The sequence below is a fragment of the Vipera berus genome (genome assembly GCF_964194415.1).
Source record: "Vipera berus genome assembly, chromosome: 1".
Lineage (NCBI taxonomy): Eukaryota > Metazoa > Chordata > Lepidosauria > Squamata > Viperidae > Vipera > Vipera berus.
The window spans coordinates 253,112,792-253,131,776 of record NC_138202.1 but is presented as its reverse complement, the minus strand read 5'-3'; the positions used below and the strand labels follow the sequence as shown (position 1 = coordinate 253,131,776).

The 18,985-nt window shown below is 38.0% G+C and overlaps 1 protein-coding gene across 3 annotated transcripts in view; it reads left to right on the top strand.

Moving 5' to 3' along the window:
• PDSS2 (decaprenyl diphosphate synthase subunit 2) overlaps positions 1-15,360 on the top strand; it is a 98,913-nt gene extending 83,553 nt beyond the window's left edge. The window contains exons 8-9 of one of the 3 annotated variants that reach the window (XR_014026613.1): positions 13,588-13,804; positions 14,635-15,360. Coding sequence is in view for 1 of the 3 variants with exons in the window: in XM_081329177.1 (XP_081185303.1) it covers positions 13,588-13,746 (159 nt within the window). In the remaining 2 variants the exon portion in view is untranslated. Of the gene's footprint in view, positions 1-13,587 lie in introns of all 3 variants that reach the window. The other 2 variants (XR_014026614.1, XM_081329177.1) reach the window with 2 other exon arrangements.
• The last annotated feature ends 3,625 nt before the right edge of the window (positions 15,361-18,985 follow it).

Sequence of the window (18,985 nt, the reverse complement as noted above, 5' to 3'; positions counted from 1 at the left end):
ATAGAACTGTGGATTCCATAACTGCCTTAAGGCATGGTGAATTTGCTAGTATAGCCAAATGATACAAAGATAGTCCTCGACTTACAACAGTTCGTTTAGTGACTGTTCAAAGTTACAATGGCACTTAAAAAAGTGACTTATGACCATTTCTCACACTTCACTACCATTGCAGCATCCCCACGGTCAGGTAATCAAAATTCAGATGCTCATGTTATGCAACTCATATTATAATGGTTGCAGTGTCCCTAAGTCATGTCATCACTTTTTGCAATCTTCTGGCAAGCAAAGTCAATGGGGAAGTCAGATTCATTTAACAACCTTGTTACTAACTAAACAACTGAAAAGAAAGGTTATAAAATGGGGCAAAACTCACTTTAAAATGGTCTCATTTAGTGACAGAAGATTTGGGCTCAGTTGTGGTCATTAGTTAAGACTACCTGTGTACATTTTGATCCTGTGCCTATCAGCATCCAAGCTATATCGTCCTGTAATTCCACAGTGAAAACTACAAATGACTCTTTGAGAAGGTCACCGTAGTGAACTGTAATAAGAATGCCTAGAGTGAATATTTTCTGACCTACATCCAAAACATGCTTCATATAGTAGTTAGATATACCGTTCCAAGCATAGCATTTAATAATAAAATAATAAATAATAATAAACCTTTATTGTCAAAGTACAACATGTGTACATTGAGATTAGCTGAGCCTCCCCCCCCCCGTGCTCTCTCCCCCCAACACACAGTGACAACAAACCCTCCATCCCACCACACCATGTAAACCAACTACACAACACACCGGCCTCCCAAGTCAATTCTGCATAAGATTATGTCCCATTTAAAAGCCTAACAGCCCACGGATAAAAGCTATTTTTCAGCCTGTTGGTACGGCTGGCTACATTCCTATATCTCCTACCGGATGGTAGGAGAGTAAAGAGATACCGTCCAGGGTGTGAGTCATCCCTGAGGATCTTCCTCACTCTTCCAAGACAACGAGCCCTGGCGATGTCATCCAGTGGTGTCAGGGAACAGCCCACAATGTCTTGTGCTGTGCTCACTACCCTCTGTAATACTTTCCTATCCGCGGCTGTCAGACCAGCATACCAAACCACAATACCATACGAGAGGACGCTCTCTATAGTAGACCGGTAAAAGAGGGTCATTAGCTGTTGTTCTACCCTGTTCTTCTGCAAGACCCTAAGAAAGTGAAGCCTCTTTTTCATACATTTATAGGAATGTATGAAATATAATACCTTTAACGAGGACATTTAGTTAAAACTATTGTCTTTATCACTTTGCTTGAGTTTTATGTATCTTAAGTTTCAAACCCTGTCTAATACTGTAGATTCGACTTAAGAACTGAGTCGAGCTGAGATTGACTGAGGAACCAAACTTACTAATGTTTAATTGTCTGAATCTTGTTGATGGAAGTTGAAGCAATTTTTCAATTCTTATTGTGGGACAGGAAGAAAGCATGCCTACCATTTAATACACATAGGGAATCCATAAGATTCATAATCCATATGGATAAAAAACCATGTTGAAATTGTGATGGAAATTCTGTGTTATGGTTAATAATTATAATGCTATATTGTTCCATAAAATACCCTGCTATTTTACTCATAACAAAGACAAAGAAAAGGGAAAGTGTTAACTCTGCACAGTTAATCACAGTAAAGATTACTTGAGACTGTAATCAATCCTACCGTCTATTTTCAGTTTGATACACATGATGCTATTGTGGGAAATACATTGGGAGCTAAAGTTTCTTTTGGCAGGAATGCCAAAATTGTCAATAACCAACTGCTACCTCACAATAAACATGAGGAACTCAGAGCAAGGTGTCCATTAAACCGTGGGAAAGGCAGGAGAAAGAGGCACTGGCTTAAATTGGGAGGGTGCAATAACTGTTGCATCTACATTTTACAGAAGGCAGTCAATTAATTTAAGTGGCTTCAGTCTAATGTGCAATAAAGATTCTTAATTAGCGCTGCCATATCAAATGTCCAGGTAGTTTCTGCTGAATCAGAGCTAGTTCAAGGAGGGACCCAACAGCTAGTTTGCCCCATGCTGAAGTTCCTCTTCCATAATATAGAATTGTTTAAATTAACAAGTTTTAACTTGGTTTTCTCACTCCAAAAATGCAAAGTCCCATTGATCTTTCATGCTAACATGTCCTTTGTATTCTGCAGGATCCTTTTTCTGTAGTTGATTTTGGCTCATTTCAAAAGCCCACTTGATTTGATTTGATTTGATTAAATTTATATGCCGCCCTTCTCCCTGAGGACTCAGGGCGGCTCACAACAATAAAAATTAAAAAACATAGAGTAAAAAATTTAAAAGAGAATTAAACAATAAATGCAAAATTATGAGACGATTTAACCCAGTAAAAAGCCTAATTAAAAACCGTAGTCAGTCCAGGCCCGCTTGTTGGAACAACCAGGTCTTCAGGTCAAGGCGGAAGGACCGAAGGTCAGGGGCCGTCTGCAGCTCCGGGGGCAGTTCATTCCAGAGGGTCGGTGTGCCCACAGAGAAGGCTCTCCCCCTGGGGGTCGCCAGCCAGCATTGCCTGGCCAACGGCACCCTGAGAAGACCGACTGTGGGAGCGAACCGGGCGATGGGAGGTTGACAATGGCAGCAGGTAGTCTCGCAAGTACCCTGGGCCTAAGCCATGTAGGGCTTTAAAGGTTATTACCAGCACCTTAAATCGCACTCGGAGGGTAACCGGAAGCCAATGCAGCTCGCACAGGAGTGGAGTAACATGGGAGTACCGAGATACTCCCATAAGCACCTGCACGGCCGCATTTTGCACTAGTTGAAGCCTCCGGGTGCTCTTCAAGGGCAGCCCCATGTAAAGAGCATTGCAGTAATCCAGGCGAGAAGTGACGAGGGTGTGGGTAACCGTGCATAGGGCATCTTGGTCCAAAAAGGGGCGCAACTGGCGCACTAGGCGAACCTGTGTGAAGGCCCCCCTGGTCACGGCCGTTAGATGATCTTCCAAATTAAGCCGTGAATCCAGGAGGACACCCAAGTTGCGAGCCCTTTCTGAGGGGGGCAATACCTCCCCCCCATCAAAAGAGATGGAACTTGTTGGACAATACGAGATGCCGGTATCCACAGCCACTCGGTCTTGGAGGGGTTAAGCCTGAGTCTGTTCCTTCCCATCCAGACCCGCACCACCTCCAGGCACTGGGACATCACGTCAAGGGCATCACTGGGTTGGCTCGGGGTGGAGATGAACAACTGGGTATCATCTGCATATTGGTGATACCTCACCCCAAAACCACGGATGATCTCACCCAGCGGCTTCATATAGATGTTAAACAGGAGGGGGAGAGAACCGACCCCTGAGGCACCCCACAAGTGAGGGGCCTCGGGGTAGATCTCTGTCCCCCTGCCAATACAAACTGCGAGCGGCCCGAGAGGTAGGAGGAGAACCACCATAAAACAGTGCCTCCCACTCCCAACCCCTCGAGCCGTCGCAGCAGGATACCATGGTCGATGGTATCAAAAGCTGCTGAGAGGTCAAGTAGGACCAGGACAGAGGAACAGCCCCTGTCCCGGGCCCGCCATAGATCATCCACCAGTGCGACCAATGCTGTTTACGTGCTGTAGCCAGGTCTGAAACTGGACTGGTATGGGTCCAGATAGTCCGCTTCATCCAGGAATTGCGGGAGCTGACGCACCACAACACTCTCAACAACCTTCGCTACAAAGCGAAGGTTGGAGACAGGATGGTAGTTATTCAACGAGGCTGGGTCCAGGGTAGGCTTCTTGAGGAGGGGCCTCACCACCGCCTCTTTTAAGGCAAGGGAAGACACCCTCCATCAAAGAAGCATTGACAACTGCCTGGAGCCAGCCCCCTGTCACCTCCCAGGTGGCCGAAACCATCCAGGAGGGACTTGGGTCCAGTAAACAAGTTGTAGTGCTCAGTCTACGCATGATCCTGTCCACATCATCCAGAGTCACAGGGTCAAACTCACCCCAAATGGTATAATCAAGACCTGCCCTCTCCACTCCACTGGATTCCGCCCACTCGGAGTCCAAGCCAGTCCGGATCTGAGCAATTTTGTCCTGCAGATACTGTACAAATTCCTCAGCCCTACCCTGCAAGGGGTCATCCCTTGGTCCCTGATTAAACAGGGAGCAGGTCACTCTAAACAGGGCGGCTGGGCAGTTATCTGCGGACACAATGAGAGCGGAAAAGTAGACACGCTTTGCCGCTTCCATTGCCACTAGGTAAGACTTAAGTTCTTAGCTGTGTTCGATCAGATTCGGATCCGCTGGACCTCCAACAGCTCTCTAGGCGTCTTTGAGTTACTACTATGGGAAAGCCATTTATTGATTCTTAATCAATCTGTTAAAACTAGTCAAATATTCTAGAGAATTGTGAAAATCAATTATCCTTGATGACATGTTTGATATTCTATTCCAGGGTGGGGTGGGGAATTCTTTGGACTTCCATAAACAAAAAGGAATAAAGATATAGGTTAAATGTAAAAACATTAGAAGCAGTGTTTGAAATTGCTCTACTGAAATGTAGGTCCTCAAAACTTGTATACTACCTGTGTAGATGTAGTCTTAGCAGATGTAGTCTCTTCTTTTGATCAGAAATTAAGAAAAAGAACAATACTGGTAATAGCTATATATAAGGAAATGACAAAGTGTTCCTGAAAATAACCTGATGTAAATAAATGTAAATAAATATAACAAGTATTGGTTGGATGTACATGGTATCTTGAATTGCAAGCATTTTAATTCATGGGAGAAATTTTAGTTGCATGATTAAATAGAAATTTACAGCACTGCTAGTCTCTTAATCTGTAGCAATAATCAGATTACTGATGATTGCTCAAAATAGTGATCTGTTAGTACCTCCATTTCCACGTTAGTTAGTTCCTGTGTGCAAAGCAGTCACTTTTTTTTTTTAGAAAGCCCAGTGCAAGTGTAATTCATACACACAGAGAGATTAACCAGGGACATTTTTTTCAAAGCAGCTGGGTTGGCAATGCAAAAATTATGGCTTCTGTTTTGAAAAATATAGTGATTCAAAAGGTGCTTTGTTTGCATTAATTTTTAAATACATGTTTAGTATTCTTCCAGAAAAGCACTAAACCCACCTTCCAAGCAGCCTAAACTACAATGAACAAAAGGGGGGGGAGGGAACGGGGTCGCAGTTTTGAAGCAATAGGGAGAAAGCCAAGTCTTTCCTGTTCCATGACACAGCCACCACCATCACAGCTACCAGATAAGTACTATTTGGGTCCAAATCTTCGAGCTGAGATTGACTTAAGAACCAAACAGATAAAGAGGGAGAGTTTAGTTTGAAATGGTTTTGGAAGACCATGCCCAGAGAGCTGAGGGGAAGGACTTTTTCCTCAGCAACAGCCCAAAATGGCTAATTGATGCCAGGCTGATCTGATTGCCCTACAGTCACCTTAACAGCATCACTGATAAACACAAAAAGCATATCAGATTGTGTCCACGGCTATGTAAAACGTCGTGCCTGCTTAAGCACTACTTTAAGTACACTAAGGCTGCCTTAGGTACGGTTGGGGATGAACTGAAGGCAGCACCATGGGGACTTAGAAATAAAAAGGTCCATTTTTGAATCCTCGTCCAATATCTAACCACTTCCGGACATGTCCACCATAAGTGATAATACGTGCCAATCCCTTTACCACACTTCCAACAATCGGCCGACAATCCGGGGAACATTTTGAAAAGTCTAGCCGGAGGGAGATGCCATCTATAAAGCATTTTGTATATGTTCTCCTTATATGACGTGGAAACCACCAGCCTCATATTAATCCACCAAATCTCTTCCCATTGCTCAAGTGGAAGTGCATAACCAAAATTCTTCCCCCAGGCAATCATCGCGTCTTTTACCACCTCCTCCCCTACTACCCTGGTTAGCAATAATTTATAGCACTTAGATATCATCTCTTTCTCCGGACCCAGCAGAATTCCTGCAGATTCAGATAAATACCCCTTCCTTCCTTATCCTTCTTATACCTTGACTGAATCTGCAGGTAGGCCCACCACTCCAGTTGAAACCCTTGCTGAGCCAAATCTTGTTGCGTTTTGAGTTCTCCCCCGCTATCTAAAAGTTCTTTGTAAGTTGGTCTTCTTCCCTTCTTGAGTAGGGTCAGATGGGTCAAGGCTTCCAAGGTCGATAACCAACACGGAATTTGCACATAGTACTTGGCCCTTATCTTATCCCAATTCCGAATCAGTATATCCCTTATGTAATGACGAGTAAACTGTTTGCTTGGAGGAGTACCTTCCCTCCAAAGAGCAGCATGCCATCCCTGCAACAAATCAAATCCTTCCAAACTCAACAATCAATTATTCCTTAAACTTATCCATTCCTTGCCCCATTCCTCAGGGAAAGGGCGGTATATAAATGCAATAAATAATAATAATAATAAACTAAAAGGGTAGCCTGATAGTAAAGTTCCCAATTCGGCAGGCCAAGGCCCCCTCTTTCCTTACAGTAATTTCTTGCATCATTTTTTCCCCAATCCTGGGCCATTTCCCCTGCTATACGAATCTAGAAACTACCCCCTCTGACTCTTTTAAAAATTTCATCGAAAGTTTAACCGGTGCTGTCTGGAAAAGAAAATTCCATTTCGGCAAAATATAAGATTTCACCGTGGCTACCCTTCCTAATAATGACAACTGTATCCTACCCCATTTTCCCAAGTCCATTTTTGTTTGTATCAGTAATTTAGAATAATTATCCTCCCTAATACTTGAATATCTTCCTGTCAACCAAATTCCTAAATATTTCACCTTCTTCAGGATTTTAAACCCTGTAATGTCCTCTAACATCTGTTTACTTCTATTTGAAAGATTTTTTGTTATTTTTGAGGATTCAAAAATGGATAGAGGAAATTACAGGGTGTTTAGTTGATCTTAAACCAGAGACGTATCTGCTTGGCTTCAGACCTGGAAATATTAAGAGGGGAATATGGTATTTAGTTTTACATATCTTAATGGCGGTGAGGATTGGGTATGCTCAATTTTGGAAGACAAATTATACACCACCGGATGAAGCTATAATTAGGAGAATACTTGATTGTGCAGAAGCAGATACATTGACCAAGAAGTTGAAGGGTAAAGAAGAGACACCAGCATTTCTATCATGGAATAAATGGTATATTTGGATGGATAAAAGATTAAAGAAATGAGGGTGGCTTGGAGGTTGGTCAAAAATGAAGTGATATAGCTTCTGTTAATGAATAAGCTTTGGAGTTGGATAGTTATAAGAGACTTAATGAGTGGAATATAATTGTCAGTTTAGAAGTAGATATAATTTGAAATTTTTGAAATGGTTTTCAATTTTGTGATTTCTTCGTTTTCTGTATATTGTAAATGTTTTTTTTTGTCTTTGTTGGTGTATGGTGTGTTTTTAACACGAAATGTAAATAAAGATTTATTTTTTTAAAAAAAAGAAATAAAGAGGTTGTTGAGGACTGTTTGTGCCATGTCTGGGTACACATGGGGAAAGGCCCAGTGGTGGGATTCAACCGGTTATCTGTGTAGATGCTGCTTCCGGAAGTCCATTCTGGGCCTGGGCAACAAAAAATTAGCTACCGGTTCTGCCGAAGTGGTGCAAACTGGCTGAATCCCACCACTGGAAAGGCCCTTGGATAAAATGGCATGTATTTTATTTTATTTTATTGCATTTACACAATTACACTGTCAGGCCATAATTAAAAGTAATGTTAAGAACTTGACTGTACTCAGTTTCACAAATAAGTACATTTGAATAGTTTGGGAATAATTTTTTAACTTTGCAGTATGATTCTATAAGCAGATTTGGAGCAGTGCTTTTCCCATATTAATGCATTTCTTTGATAATGTATATCCATAAGCAATTTATGCAACTGTTTCAGTTGGCTATTTTGTTTTTAAAAAATCAGTCTTATTGAACCTTCCTTCTTTGCCATTTAGACTTCATAGATTCACACTTTGTGATCCAAATAAAGATTAAGAATCCAGATTTGGCAGCACAAATCACCTGTAGATTGTTTCCTAATTTCCCTGGAGCCCTTGATACATTCTCATTAGAAGCGGAAATTCCTTTGAAACTTGAGGATGTGTTGCTGCAGACCACACTAGAAAAAGGAAATTAGCAAAATCCCATATCCTATTCTTAGTGAGAGAATCTCTTCATTGACTCAAAAGTTTTCTATAGCTCAAACAAGAATTTCTATTTTTAATGGTAAAATCTGGATCCAGCCCAGTAAGCATAGTTTTGTAGTAAAGTTATACTCCCTGTATATAATAAAAGAGCTAAACTGTTAAATATTTGGCAGTATCTTTCCAATTTTGTGTTTTAACAGGAAGAGCTGTATTATAGCCGAGCCAAAAAGTTGTATAAAATGAAGCACTTTAAATAAATGTTTGTCCAGCTGCCATTTAAAAAAGGAGGAAGAGGTTAAGGAGAGAAGCCACAAACACCAATCAGATCTGTAGTAAGAAATACGGAAACCTTCCAACTGTAACAAGGAAAAGTAAATCTATTAGCTACAAATTGTATTGGCCTTGTTTCAGGCTAACAGCTTGGTAGACGAAATATCAGCACTTAGCGAGGCAGAAGGTTCTCCACAAGAGAAAAACAAAATTAGAAAAGCATGGCAAACTCTTAATAGATTAGTTAGTTGCTTGACCACAAATCAATTTTAGGTTTGCTTTTCTCTCTCTCTCTCTCTCTCTCTCTTCTCTTTAGCAAGTTACGAGGTTTGATATAGGATGCCATGTAAGTGCCCAATAAAGAAGGTTGAGAGCTTAAATGAGAGTGCGAGAGAGCAGGGAAAATGATTGGTTTGAGTGAAAGTCAGGTCACCAATTAGAGCAGGAAACCCTTACTTCTGGAGAGCTATTTTGTGAGTTTGTTCTGTTCTAAAGATGGATAGGCTTGGATTCTATTTATATTTGAGAGACTCTTGTAGCTGTACACATTTGCTTTCATGATTATGGTAGATGCAGAGTTTATTCAGATGTGGGGGCAGCAAGAAGGATGGAGTTCCAAATAAAGAATGCACTTTTGCAGTGTGAGCTTGCAAAAAAACAACAACAAGGGTAGCTGGGTTTGAACTATTCCTTTTTCTACTTTTTCAGTTTGGACAGACTTTCGTAGCGCCCTGTCAATGTCTCTTCTATATAGGAAAATAAGAATCAACAGATTTTTCTCAATATTGGGCGTGAATTTTCTGAATATTTTTGTTCAATCTAGCTGGAACTGGAAGTGGAATTTTCATTTCAATATTCTCACCTTAAATAATAATTAAAAAAACCACAATTTTAAGGCAGTCAGTGCCACTGACAATCCTTTCTAGTGAAGCTTAAATGCATATATTTACTTCTAGAAATATACATTGCAAGAGTGAAAAATGTCATTTTTGGATAGGTTAAATATCAAGCACTAAAAATGGTATTAGGGAAAAACTAATTATCGTTCTAAATTACCTAAAGCATGTGGTATGCTTTAGGTAATTTAGAACAATAATTAGTTTTGTTGATTATGAAAAGCAGTATATGAAACTACTGCTTTTTTTAAAAGTTAGAACCTAATCCTTTTTGGCCATACAGTCTAGAAGAAAGGCTCCTTAAACTAGAGAATCGAGGCCTTAAAGCAGGGGTGTCAAACTGCCGGCCCGCGGGCCGGAGCGTCACGGAGAAACCGCGTCCATCCCATTTTCGGCAATGGGAAAAAGTTCCGATACGTCGCGCGACGTCACGTGACATTGCGAGTTTGACATGCCTGCCTTAAAGAAAATAGAGTTATGTTATGATAAAGTAGCCAAATCTCATGTTCAAATCAGTGTGTGCTAGATTCCATTCAATTTTTTGCAAAAACTTCACTTCTGCTAAGACTTAGAAAGTAATTCCTGTGTAAGTAAAAATTCTGTTGAATGTGACTTCAGACATTTGCTGTTAGAAAGCAATAGAGTAATTGTTTTACTTATGTGTACTGCTGTTTTTAGTTGATTGTAGAGATAATTTTTATTGTACTCTATTGACTTAGGTCAGCAATTTTGGTTTATTTAAAAATTAGACATGATATAAATAAATAGATAAAAGTACATTGTATCTCAGTTCAAGGACACTTGGAGAAAGCAATTATGGAACATCTCAGGTTTCTAAGATACATTAAATTACAGGATCTGTGGCTGGCCGTAACCTTTCTATCTGAACATGACCACCTCCCTAAAAGTGATATCTCAATCTTGTTGTTAACTCCATTTGAGATAAATGCCCTCTTATTTCAACAAAAGATCAGCTGCTTCTTTTAAAGTACAAGTGCCTGTTAATAGCTGAAAGTAGAAAACACATTTGTGGTATTAACTATCCATTTCTTACTTGAATATGTTTATTATATAAGAATATGACTTGCTTTGTTCACTTTAGAAGAAATAAGGCTATATGTATGTCCAATAATTAAATGCCCATGTGGCAGGATGATAAATCATTTATTTTGTATTCTAAGTTTTGAAATGGATGTCAGTTGGACACAGTTAAGAAAAAGGGAAAGGAAGATGATTTAGTATAAGTCATCTTTTCCTTGTAGCATATACCAATTGTCCCTTCGTGATAACTATGTATAAACAAACTTAGAAAGAATACCCATGCAAAAGCTTCAACAAATAGGAAACAAAGTCACTGGTTAACAGAGGTACTGGAAAGTCACAGCATCTCATCTGTAAACATCATCACAGGATTGTTGGGAGGATATAAAATAGAGTTGCTTTGTGAGGGAGATGCGTGGTTTCCTAATGAGAAAGAGATAAAGAGACATGATGGATGGATGGGTGGATGGATGGATGGATGGATGGATGGATGGATGGATGGATAGGATCATGGACATCGATTTAAGATCATTGGAATAAAGTACAATATAAATATCCTCTCTATGTCACAAAATTAAGCACACAAATAATTACAATAAAATTTAAAGATAATAAAAATAGAAGGCAAACATAAAAAGGTTTTGATCAATGCTATTTATACCTCTGTTAGGACTGTTTCACAATCAGAAATCCATAAAGGGTGGAGGATGTAAAATGAAATCAAGAGATCAATTGACTGCAGGGGGATTTAGTTTTCAGTGGTTAAGAGAAAGATTTAAGGTGGACAACATTTGGAATTGAATAGCACAGGACAGAATTTGAAACGTAACCATGTGCATATGAATATGTAACACTTAAAATTATACATTAGTTGAACTTTGAAACAGAAGAACAAGTGAAAGAGTATGATAAAATGGGCTAAGCACTCTGGATATAATTTATTGATAAAACTGGGAAAATATGTTGCTGAAAAGACTGAAATGTACATTATGTTATAATATAAAAGAGATTTATAAAATGATGTATTAGAACAGAGGTCCTCAACCCCCAGTCCGTGGACCGGCACTGGGCCGCGGCATAACAGAAACTGGGCCACAGAAACAAGTGAAGTCCCATTCATGGGGTGCAGGCAGCACACAAAACCACGCCGCCTCCGGTCCACGGAAAAACCTCTCCCCACAGAACCGGTCCCTGTGCCTAAAAGGTTGGGGGCCTCTGTATTTGAACAAATACCTAGAATGTGTAAAGGTACTTCAAATTTATGTTGGAAATGTAGAGAATATGAAGGGTCATTTTATCGTGCTTGGAGGATTTGCAAAAAAGTCATAAAATTTGGGGTTCAGATACATAGAATGATATAAATAATTTTGAAGATTAATATTCAATTGAAACCAGAACTGTTCTTATTTGTTCTAATGGATAGTCAATAAGAAAAGAGTTGTGGTAGATTGTTCTTGTATATGATAACTGCTGTGAGATTATTATATGCATAAAAATGGAAATGCTCTGAAATACCCACAATGGCTGGTAAAGATGACAGAATTAGCCAAGATGGCAAAATTGACTTGACTAGAGGAAGAACAGTAATTACATTTATTAGTGATTGGACATTTTGCTGAAGGAAGAAAAAATGAACTTTTGATTTATGGGTTTAATAATTAGAAAGGGTAAACCACTGAAAGAAGGAGGCTATTTTGTAAGTTTATGGAGACAGGGTAAAACATAAATGTACTTACAATTGCTACTAAGATGGCCGAAACCTTTCCCATTTCCCCTTCCCTTTCTTCTCTGCTGTATTTCTTTTCACTTTTTTTACTCATTACTTTTCTTTAACTTTCCTTTTCCCTTTTGAAATTCATATTTTTATTCTTTAACATTTCTTTAATCAAATTATATTTTTTAAAAAATAATAATCAGATAACCATGATAGAAAAGGCTTGTTGTCTGTGTTTCTCCTGATGTTGAAATGTAAGTTAGCAGGAAAGCAATGTTGTTTCCATTCAAGATGAAGGTTCCCTCTTCTCTTTTGCGGAAACAGAAGCTCATATAAGTGTGTTGCAAATTCCAACACTTCAAATACTATTTAATCCAGCTACATTATTAAACATATGCTTCATATTTTCTAGTTGAATTTATGATCCAAGAATATTAACTTAAGGTAGGCAAGCTGGTACCCATCTTATGTTTCAAACTACAGCTCTCAAATATTTTGAGTCTTGACTAAAATGACAGTTATAGTCTGAAACATCTGGACGTATCCTTAAATCCAAGAAGAAACTGTTGCTCATTTGTTCTTATGACTTTTTAATATCATTTCTTTAGTTTTTAGAATTTTTTTCCAGAGAAATAGGTGTATTAAACTTTTGCTGTGAAAATGCCAGTGTTTCGGCATTGTAAATACTAAGTTACTTATTTATAGCAAAATTTTGCACTGAGTACAACTTAGGATTCAGAAACCTTGTGCCATTATGTATATTTAACCTCTAAGGTGCCACAAGGTTGTTCTATGCTGCAGGATTGTTAATTGTTCATAATGAAATATTTTTACCAAAGTTTCAAAAAATTCTGTACAGTGCAAGATGAGCCTAAAGACCTGAATGATTGCCCTTAAAATAAAACAATTGTATTTGGTGGAACATTCCCAAGAACTGAAATGTATGTACATTATTTTTGGTTCTTGCTTAAACTTATTGAGTTTTTGGTTCAGAAAAAAACGTACTCCAGAGGAAAGAGCTTTGAATATTATTACCATCTTCGAAAATTTATTCTGAAATCTGTATCCACTTTAAATTAAAAAAATATGTAAATAGTGCAATACGTATTGTTTTGGAACATGCAACATGAAAATTATACTATAGTAATGTACTTGCTGGTAGTGAAATTTAATTCAAAATGTATATTCATGTATTCATTAAATACAGAGTACTTTGTTTTATCCTTTTTAGTTAATTACACATCACACAGATGAATATTTGAAACCTTTTAGGGTAGTTATGTTGTAACTGTAATAAAATGGCTTAATATCTTTGGTTATCTGTAAATGATGGGCTAATTTAAATCAATTAAATGGTTTCATTGATTAGAGGATACCAATATAATTTAAGTAACATAGTTAAATACGCCTTTGAAATCCAGTTCATGAAACTACAGAATCCACAGTGTTTTCTTAAACATTCTGCATAGAGTTATTTCTGTCCAAGCTGATAATACTCTGCATGTGTTTTCTCACAGTTGCAAGATGCAATCAAGGCTAGCAAAGGTGTGACTTCAGCTATTGACCTATGTCGTTGCCATGGAAACAGCGCACTGGAAGCTCTAGAATGTTTCCCTCCCTCTGAGGCCAGATCTGCCTTAGAAAACATTGTTTACGCTGTGACAAGATTTTCATAATGCAGAATTGGAAAAAAAAGACTGCTGTTCATTTGTGGAAACGAGCCAAACAGAACAGGTGATTGCAAAAGTCAGATCTGCCATTGCTAGGGATCCAAATGCATTTGTGGCTTTAAAAAAAAGTGTTTCTGTTCCATTCACTACATTCCCAAATGAACACATCTCCTTCAGAACTGCTACAAACAAAATTAGGGAAAAAAGGTCAAACAGTTTTCAGTTGTCATGCCAGAAGCACACTTGAGGCTGCACTGGTAGAAATAATTAATGACACTAGCTTCTGTGACCTCAGCAAATGGACAGGAAATAAGTCCTTATTGATTGGACATAGTCAGGGATGGCGCCAGCATGGTGGCCTGTGGTTTTCCTACAGAAGAGAAGACAGAGGGGGCCATGAAGCTGCAGGTGTTGGGAGCAGTGGTTTCCACATTTATTAGAAAGCTGGGTACTTAAAAGTAGAATTTATGTAGCAATTTATCAACACAAAAAGGGGCTTGCTGAATTGGCAGAAAGGAGCGGATTTTTATCCGACTACACGAAACGTTTCTGTAGGGGTTTCTCTGTGCACTGAAATATAAAATAACCTTGTAACTATTATGTTTAAACAGGTTGCTGAAAGAGCATTGTAAGTATGGAAAGCCCTTATTGTGATGTTGAACTGTTTTTGAAATTCTGTTCTGTTCTTTTTGTGTTTGTGCAATTCTGATTAAAAATGGAGCTTTAAACAGTGATCGCTTTTTCTATATTGTACAAAAACAAATACTGTATTTTCTTACACTTATCAAGAAATTTACTGAGTTTTCATTTTTGCCAAATGTTAAATCAATTTTTGCTTCAGTTCTCTATCATAAAGGATTAAGTGATAGTTCTTTCTCTCTTCCCTCTGTACAGGATTTCATTCCCTGAATGGATGTATAAGAAGTGTTTTAACCTTACTGTGTCAAATGTTAAAGTCCAATTACAGAGAGAATACATGGTATATCAGAAGCCTGCAATCAGACACTGTCTCTATTTTGTTCATAGGAGATGAATTTTGTGGTTTGCATGCTTGCAATCTGAGAACATCGTTGACAAGAAGGCTGAGTTTACATAAATGATCCAGATTGAGACTCAGCTACCTTTCTTCCTTGTGTGGTGTAATTACAGCCCAATCTGGAGACAGCTAGCACAGCAAACAGATTTCGTTACATTGCTCTTTCAAACACTAAGTGGAGTTATTTTAGTTATTTTTTTTTCTCTGTATCTCTCTAGTGATGTGTCATACACCTTCTGCATAATGGCAAATATTTCACCAACAGAAACATTATTTTTTAAAGTTGAAGATTTAGTTTCACTTAGGAGATGCACGTGAGGAATTAATGCATTTTCAAACCTTGACTAGCTAGACTGGACTTCTAGTACTTTTCTTGTTTACAAAAATATTATCACACTGTTAGTATTTAGTAATTACATGAATAAATCAAACTACTTCTGTCCTAAGGAACATTCAGTTTTGAAGGATGGATGGATAGACAGATGGATAGCAATTTTTTTGTTTCCAATATATTTTATCATTAAGGGTTACTTTTAAAAAATTAGCACATGTAACATAATAATTTGAAATTTATGAAATTATTATCAACATTAGACTACATGTGCCACCAATCTAATCTTACAGCAGTCCTTGTAATAAATATGTAAATAGTACCCACAAAAAGGACACAGAAACATTACAGCTAAGTTATTAAGATATTCAGATTCTGATAAAAGTAGATGGGAAACTGCAATAGCCACAAAATTGTCAGAATTTTTAAGTACTCCAGTTTTTATTTAACAATATTATCTTCTTAGCCTAACAATTGCTTGATCTATGGAGGACTTTGTGGCTACAGATACAGTTGCAAGAAAAAGTATGTGAACCCTTTGAGATTACGTGGAGTTTTGCATGAATTGGCCATAAAATGCGCTCTAAACGTCATGTAAGTCACAACAATAGTAAAACACAGTCTGCTTAAAATAATACTACACAAACTAGCTGTTGTCATGTTTTAATTGAACATAAGATGGAAACATTCACAGTGCAGGGTGGAAAAAGTATGTGAACCCCTAGCCTAACGACTTCTCCAAGAGCTAATTGGAGCCAGGAGTGAGCCAACCTTGACTCCAATCAGTGTGATGATATTGGATGTGTTGCTGACAGCTGTCCTGCCCTTTAAAAACACACACCTGTTTTGGGTTTACTGGTCTCAAGAAGCAGTGTCTGATGTGAACCATGCCTCGCAGAAAAGAGCTCTCAGAAGACCTACGATCAAGAATTGTCGACTTGCATGAAGCTGGAAAGGGTTACAAAAGTATCTCCAAAAGCCTTGATGTTCATGTGTCCACGGTAAGACAGACTGTCTACAAATGGAGAAAGTTTAGCACTGTTGCTACTCTCCCTAGGCGTGGTCGTCCTGTAAAAATGACTGCAAGAGCACCGCATAATGCTTAAAGAGGTAAAGAAGAATCCTAGAGTGTCAGCTAAAGACCTACAGAAATCTCTGGCACATGCTAACATTTTTGTTGACACATCTACAATAAGGAAAACATTAAACAAGAATGGAGTACATGGGAGGACACCACGGAGGAAGCCATTGCTGTCCAAAAAAAATATTGCAGCACGTTTGAAGTTTGCAAAAGAACACCTGGATGTTCCACAGCACTACTGGCAAAATATACTGTGGACAGATGAAACCAAAATTGAGTTTGGGAAAAACACACAACACTGTGTGGAGAAAAAAAGGCACAGCACACCAACATCAAAACCTCATCCCCACTGTAAAACATGGCGGAGGGAGCATCATGGTTTGGGGCTGCTTTGCTGCCTCAGGGCCTGGATGGATTGTTGACATTGATGGGAAAATGAATTCCAGAGTTTATCAGGACATTTTGCAGGAAAACGTACAACCATCTGTCTGCCAACTGAAGCTCCACAGAGGATGGGTGATGCAACAGGACAATGACCCAAAGCATACAAGTAATTCAACAAAACAATGGCTTCAACAGAACAGAATACGCCTTCTGGAGTGGCCCAGTCAAAGTCCTGACCTCAGCCCGATTGAAATGCTGTGGCATGACCTTAAGAGAGTGGTCCAAAATTACTCCAGATCGTTGTGCAGGTCTGATCTGCAACTACAGGAAATGTTTGGTTGAGGTTATTGCTGCCAAAGGAGGGTCAACCAGTTATTAAGTCCAAAGGTTCACATACTTTTTCCACCCTGCACTGTGAATGTTGCCATCTTATGTTCAATTAAAACATGACAACAGCTGTTTGTGTAGTATTATTTTAAGCAGACTGTGTTTTTCTATTGTTGTGACTTACATGAAGTTTAGAGCGCATTTTATGGCCAATTCATGCAGAGCGCATTTTATGGCCAATTCATGCAAAACTCCACGTAATCCCAAAGGGTTCACATACTTTTTCTTGCAACTGTACATATTTATCATCTGAGAAGATACACAAAGGACCTCAGGAGGAAGTTATGTCATGTGAACAGAAAACTCCTCATGCAATCTTAATTTTTCTATACTTTCAGGAATCTGAAAACAGGAGTGTTTGGTATTATACTGTAGTATTTAGCTTCCACTACATTTTTTAAAAAAAATCTGAATTGGATTCTGAATCTTCAGAATAATTTAAATACACCAAAATGAAATATATTGTAAGTCACCCAGAGTTACCATGTGGCAAAATAGGTGACTAATAGGTGGGAGCTTTGTACATCTACATACTTCAGAGGGAGGGGATATGTGGCTAATCATGGTTGTGATGACATTGATACTTGTCAGTAGTTGTTCCTTGACATTGACATTTTAGAAATCATGCTTAATTTTGATATAAACCTTTTATTCATCTTTAAAAGTTTGTTTTCTAAGTATTAATGCTAATAATCTAGTCAATATTGTATAAATACTGTAAATATAATGAATTAACTGTGTTTTATAATAATAAAGTAAAATTAAAGAAGAAAAAAACTCCCCTTGATACTTGTACAGGAGTACTACATACCATACTTTAGGCAGAGAACACATGCTAGATCAAGAGAAGCCACCAATATTAGCACCTAATAGCAGTAAGAATGCTTTAAAGAAAATGATCATTTTCTCATGGAAATAATTTCATTTTAGAGATATTTGCAGATATCTTGGAACAGATTGAAAAAATAATGCATTGGCAGGCAAAATCAAGTTTTATTGGAGAGTTCAGTGAAAAACATCTGCCAATTGAACTATAGAAAGTTGAAGATATATTTGAATAGATTTTCTGTCATGTCTTACAACTGCAAAATCATAAGTTGCCAATTTCTATACAAACTTGCTTCTAATGAAGTTTTCTTGCTCTGATATGTAAACCAATACCTGGTTCAATATATAACTGAAGATTAAAAAGGGCAAGAAAATCAATTATGTAAATAAGTATAAATTTTAAAAAATAGTACAATGCATCTGCAAAAGATAACATAATCTTCCACTCAAAGTTTGCTGGTGTGTATCATAATATTCTACTTATTCACAGGATTTTTATATCTGATTTTATTTTATATTTCAGGCATTGGAATCCTAATCTCTGAGAGCAAATCATAATCTCTGTCTCCTGAATCTATGATGGTTTCTTTCAAAAAATTGTTAACTATTTTAGGAAACATGACCAAGTGGCTCAGTTCTGTTGGGAATGTGTTAGAAAGCACTCCATTTCCTGAATTAAGTTTTTCAGTCTGTAACACTGTAATTAGTACAGGCAGAATGCAGAATCTGATCCATTCTGTAAATCTTTTTGAGATAGCTGAAACCTAAGAAAAACAATCAGCAGTGTACTGATGGAAAATGTAGCATATTCCTTGCTAACACCACATCTAAATCCTACTGACCTTTATTATGTTTACTTTCAAAGACAGATTTTTTTTCCTAAGTGGCACACTATTTGTATGGTACATGCAGAGTTTTTATTCAATGTTTCTATTAAAACACTTCATAATGAAAGTGTCTTAGGTTACTTCTGTCATTTATTAGGAGTGGTATTATATTTGGAAAGACCTCGGGGTGAAACCAAGTGTTTCCATATATAATTATTAACAAGGGACTCATAAATACTTCTGTATTAGGTCAATGTATCCTCTATGCCCAACAGGACATCAATATCCTTTTTGTTTATTGAAGGATTATTAAGAAATGAAATTGTCAAGCATGTAACAATTCATCCTCTAATTCTATAAAGTGTTTGAAT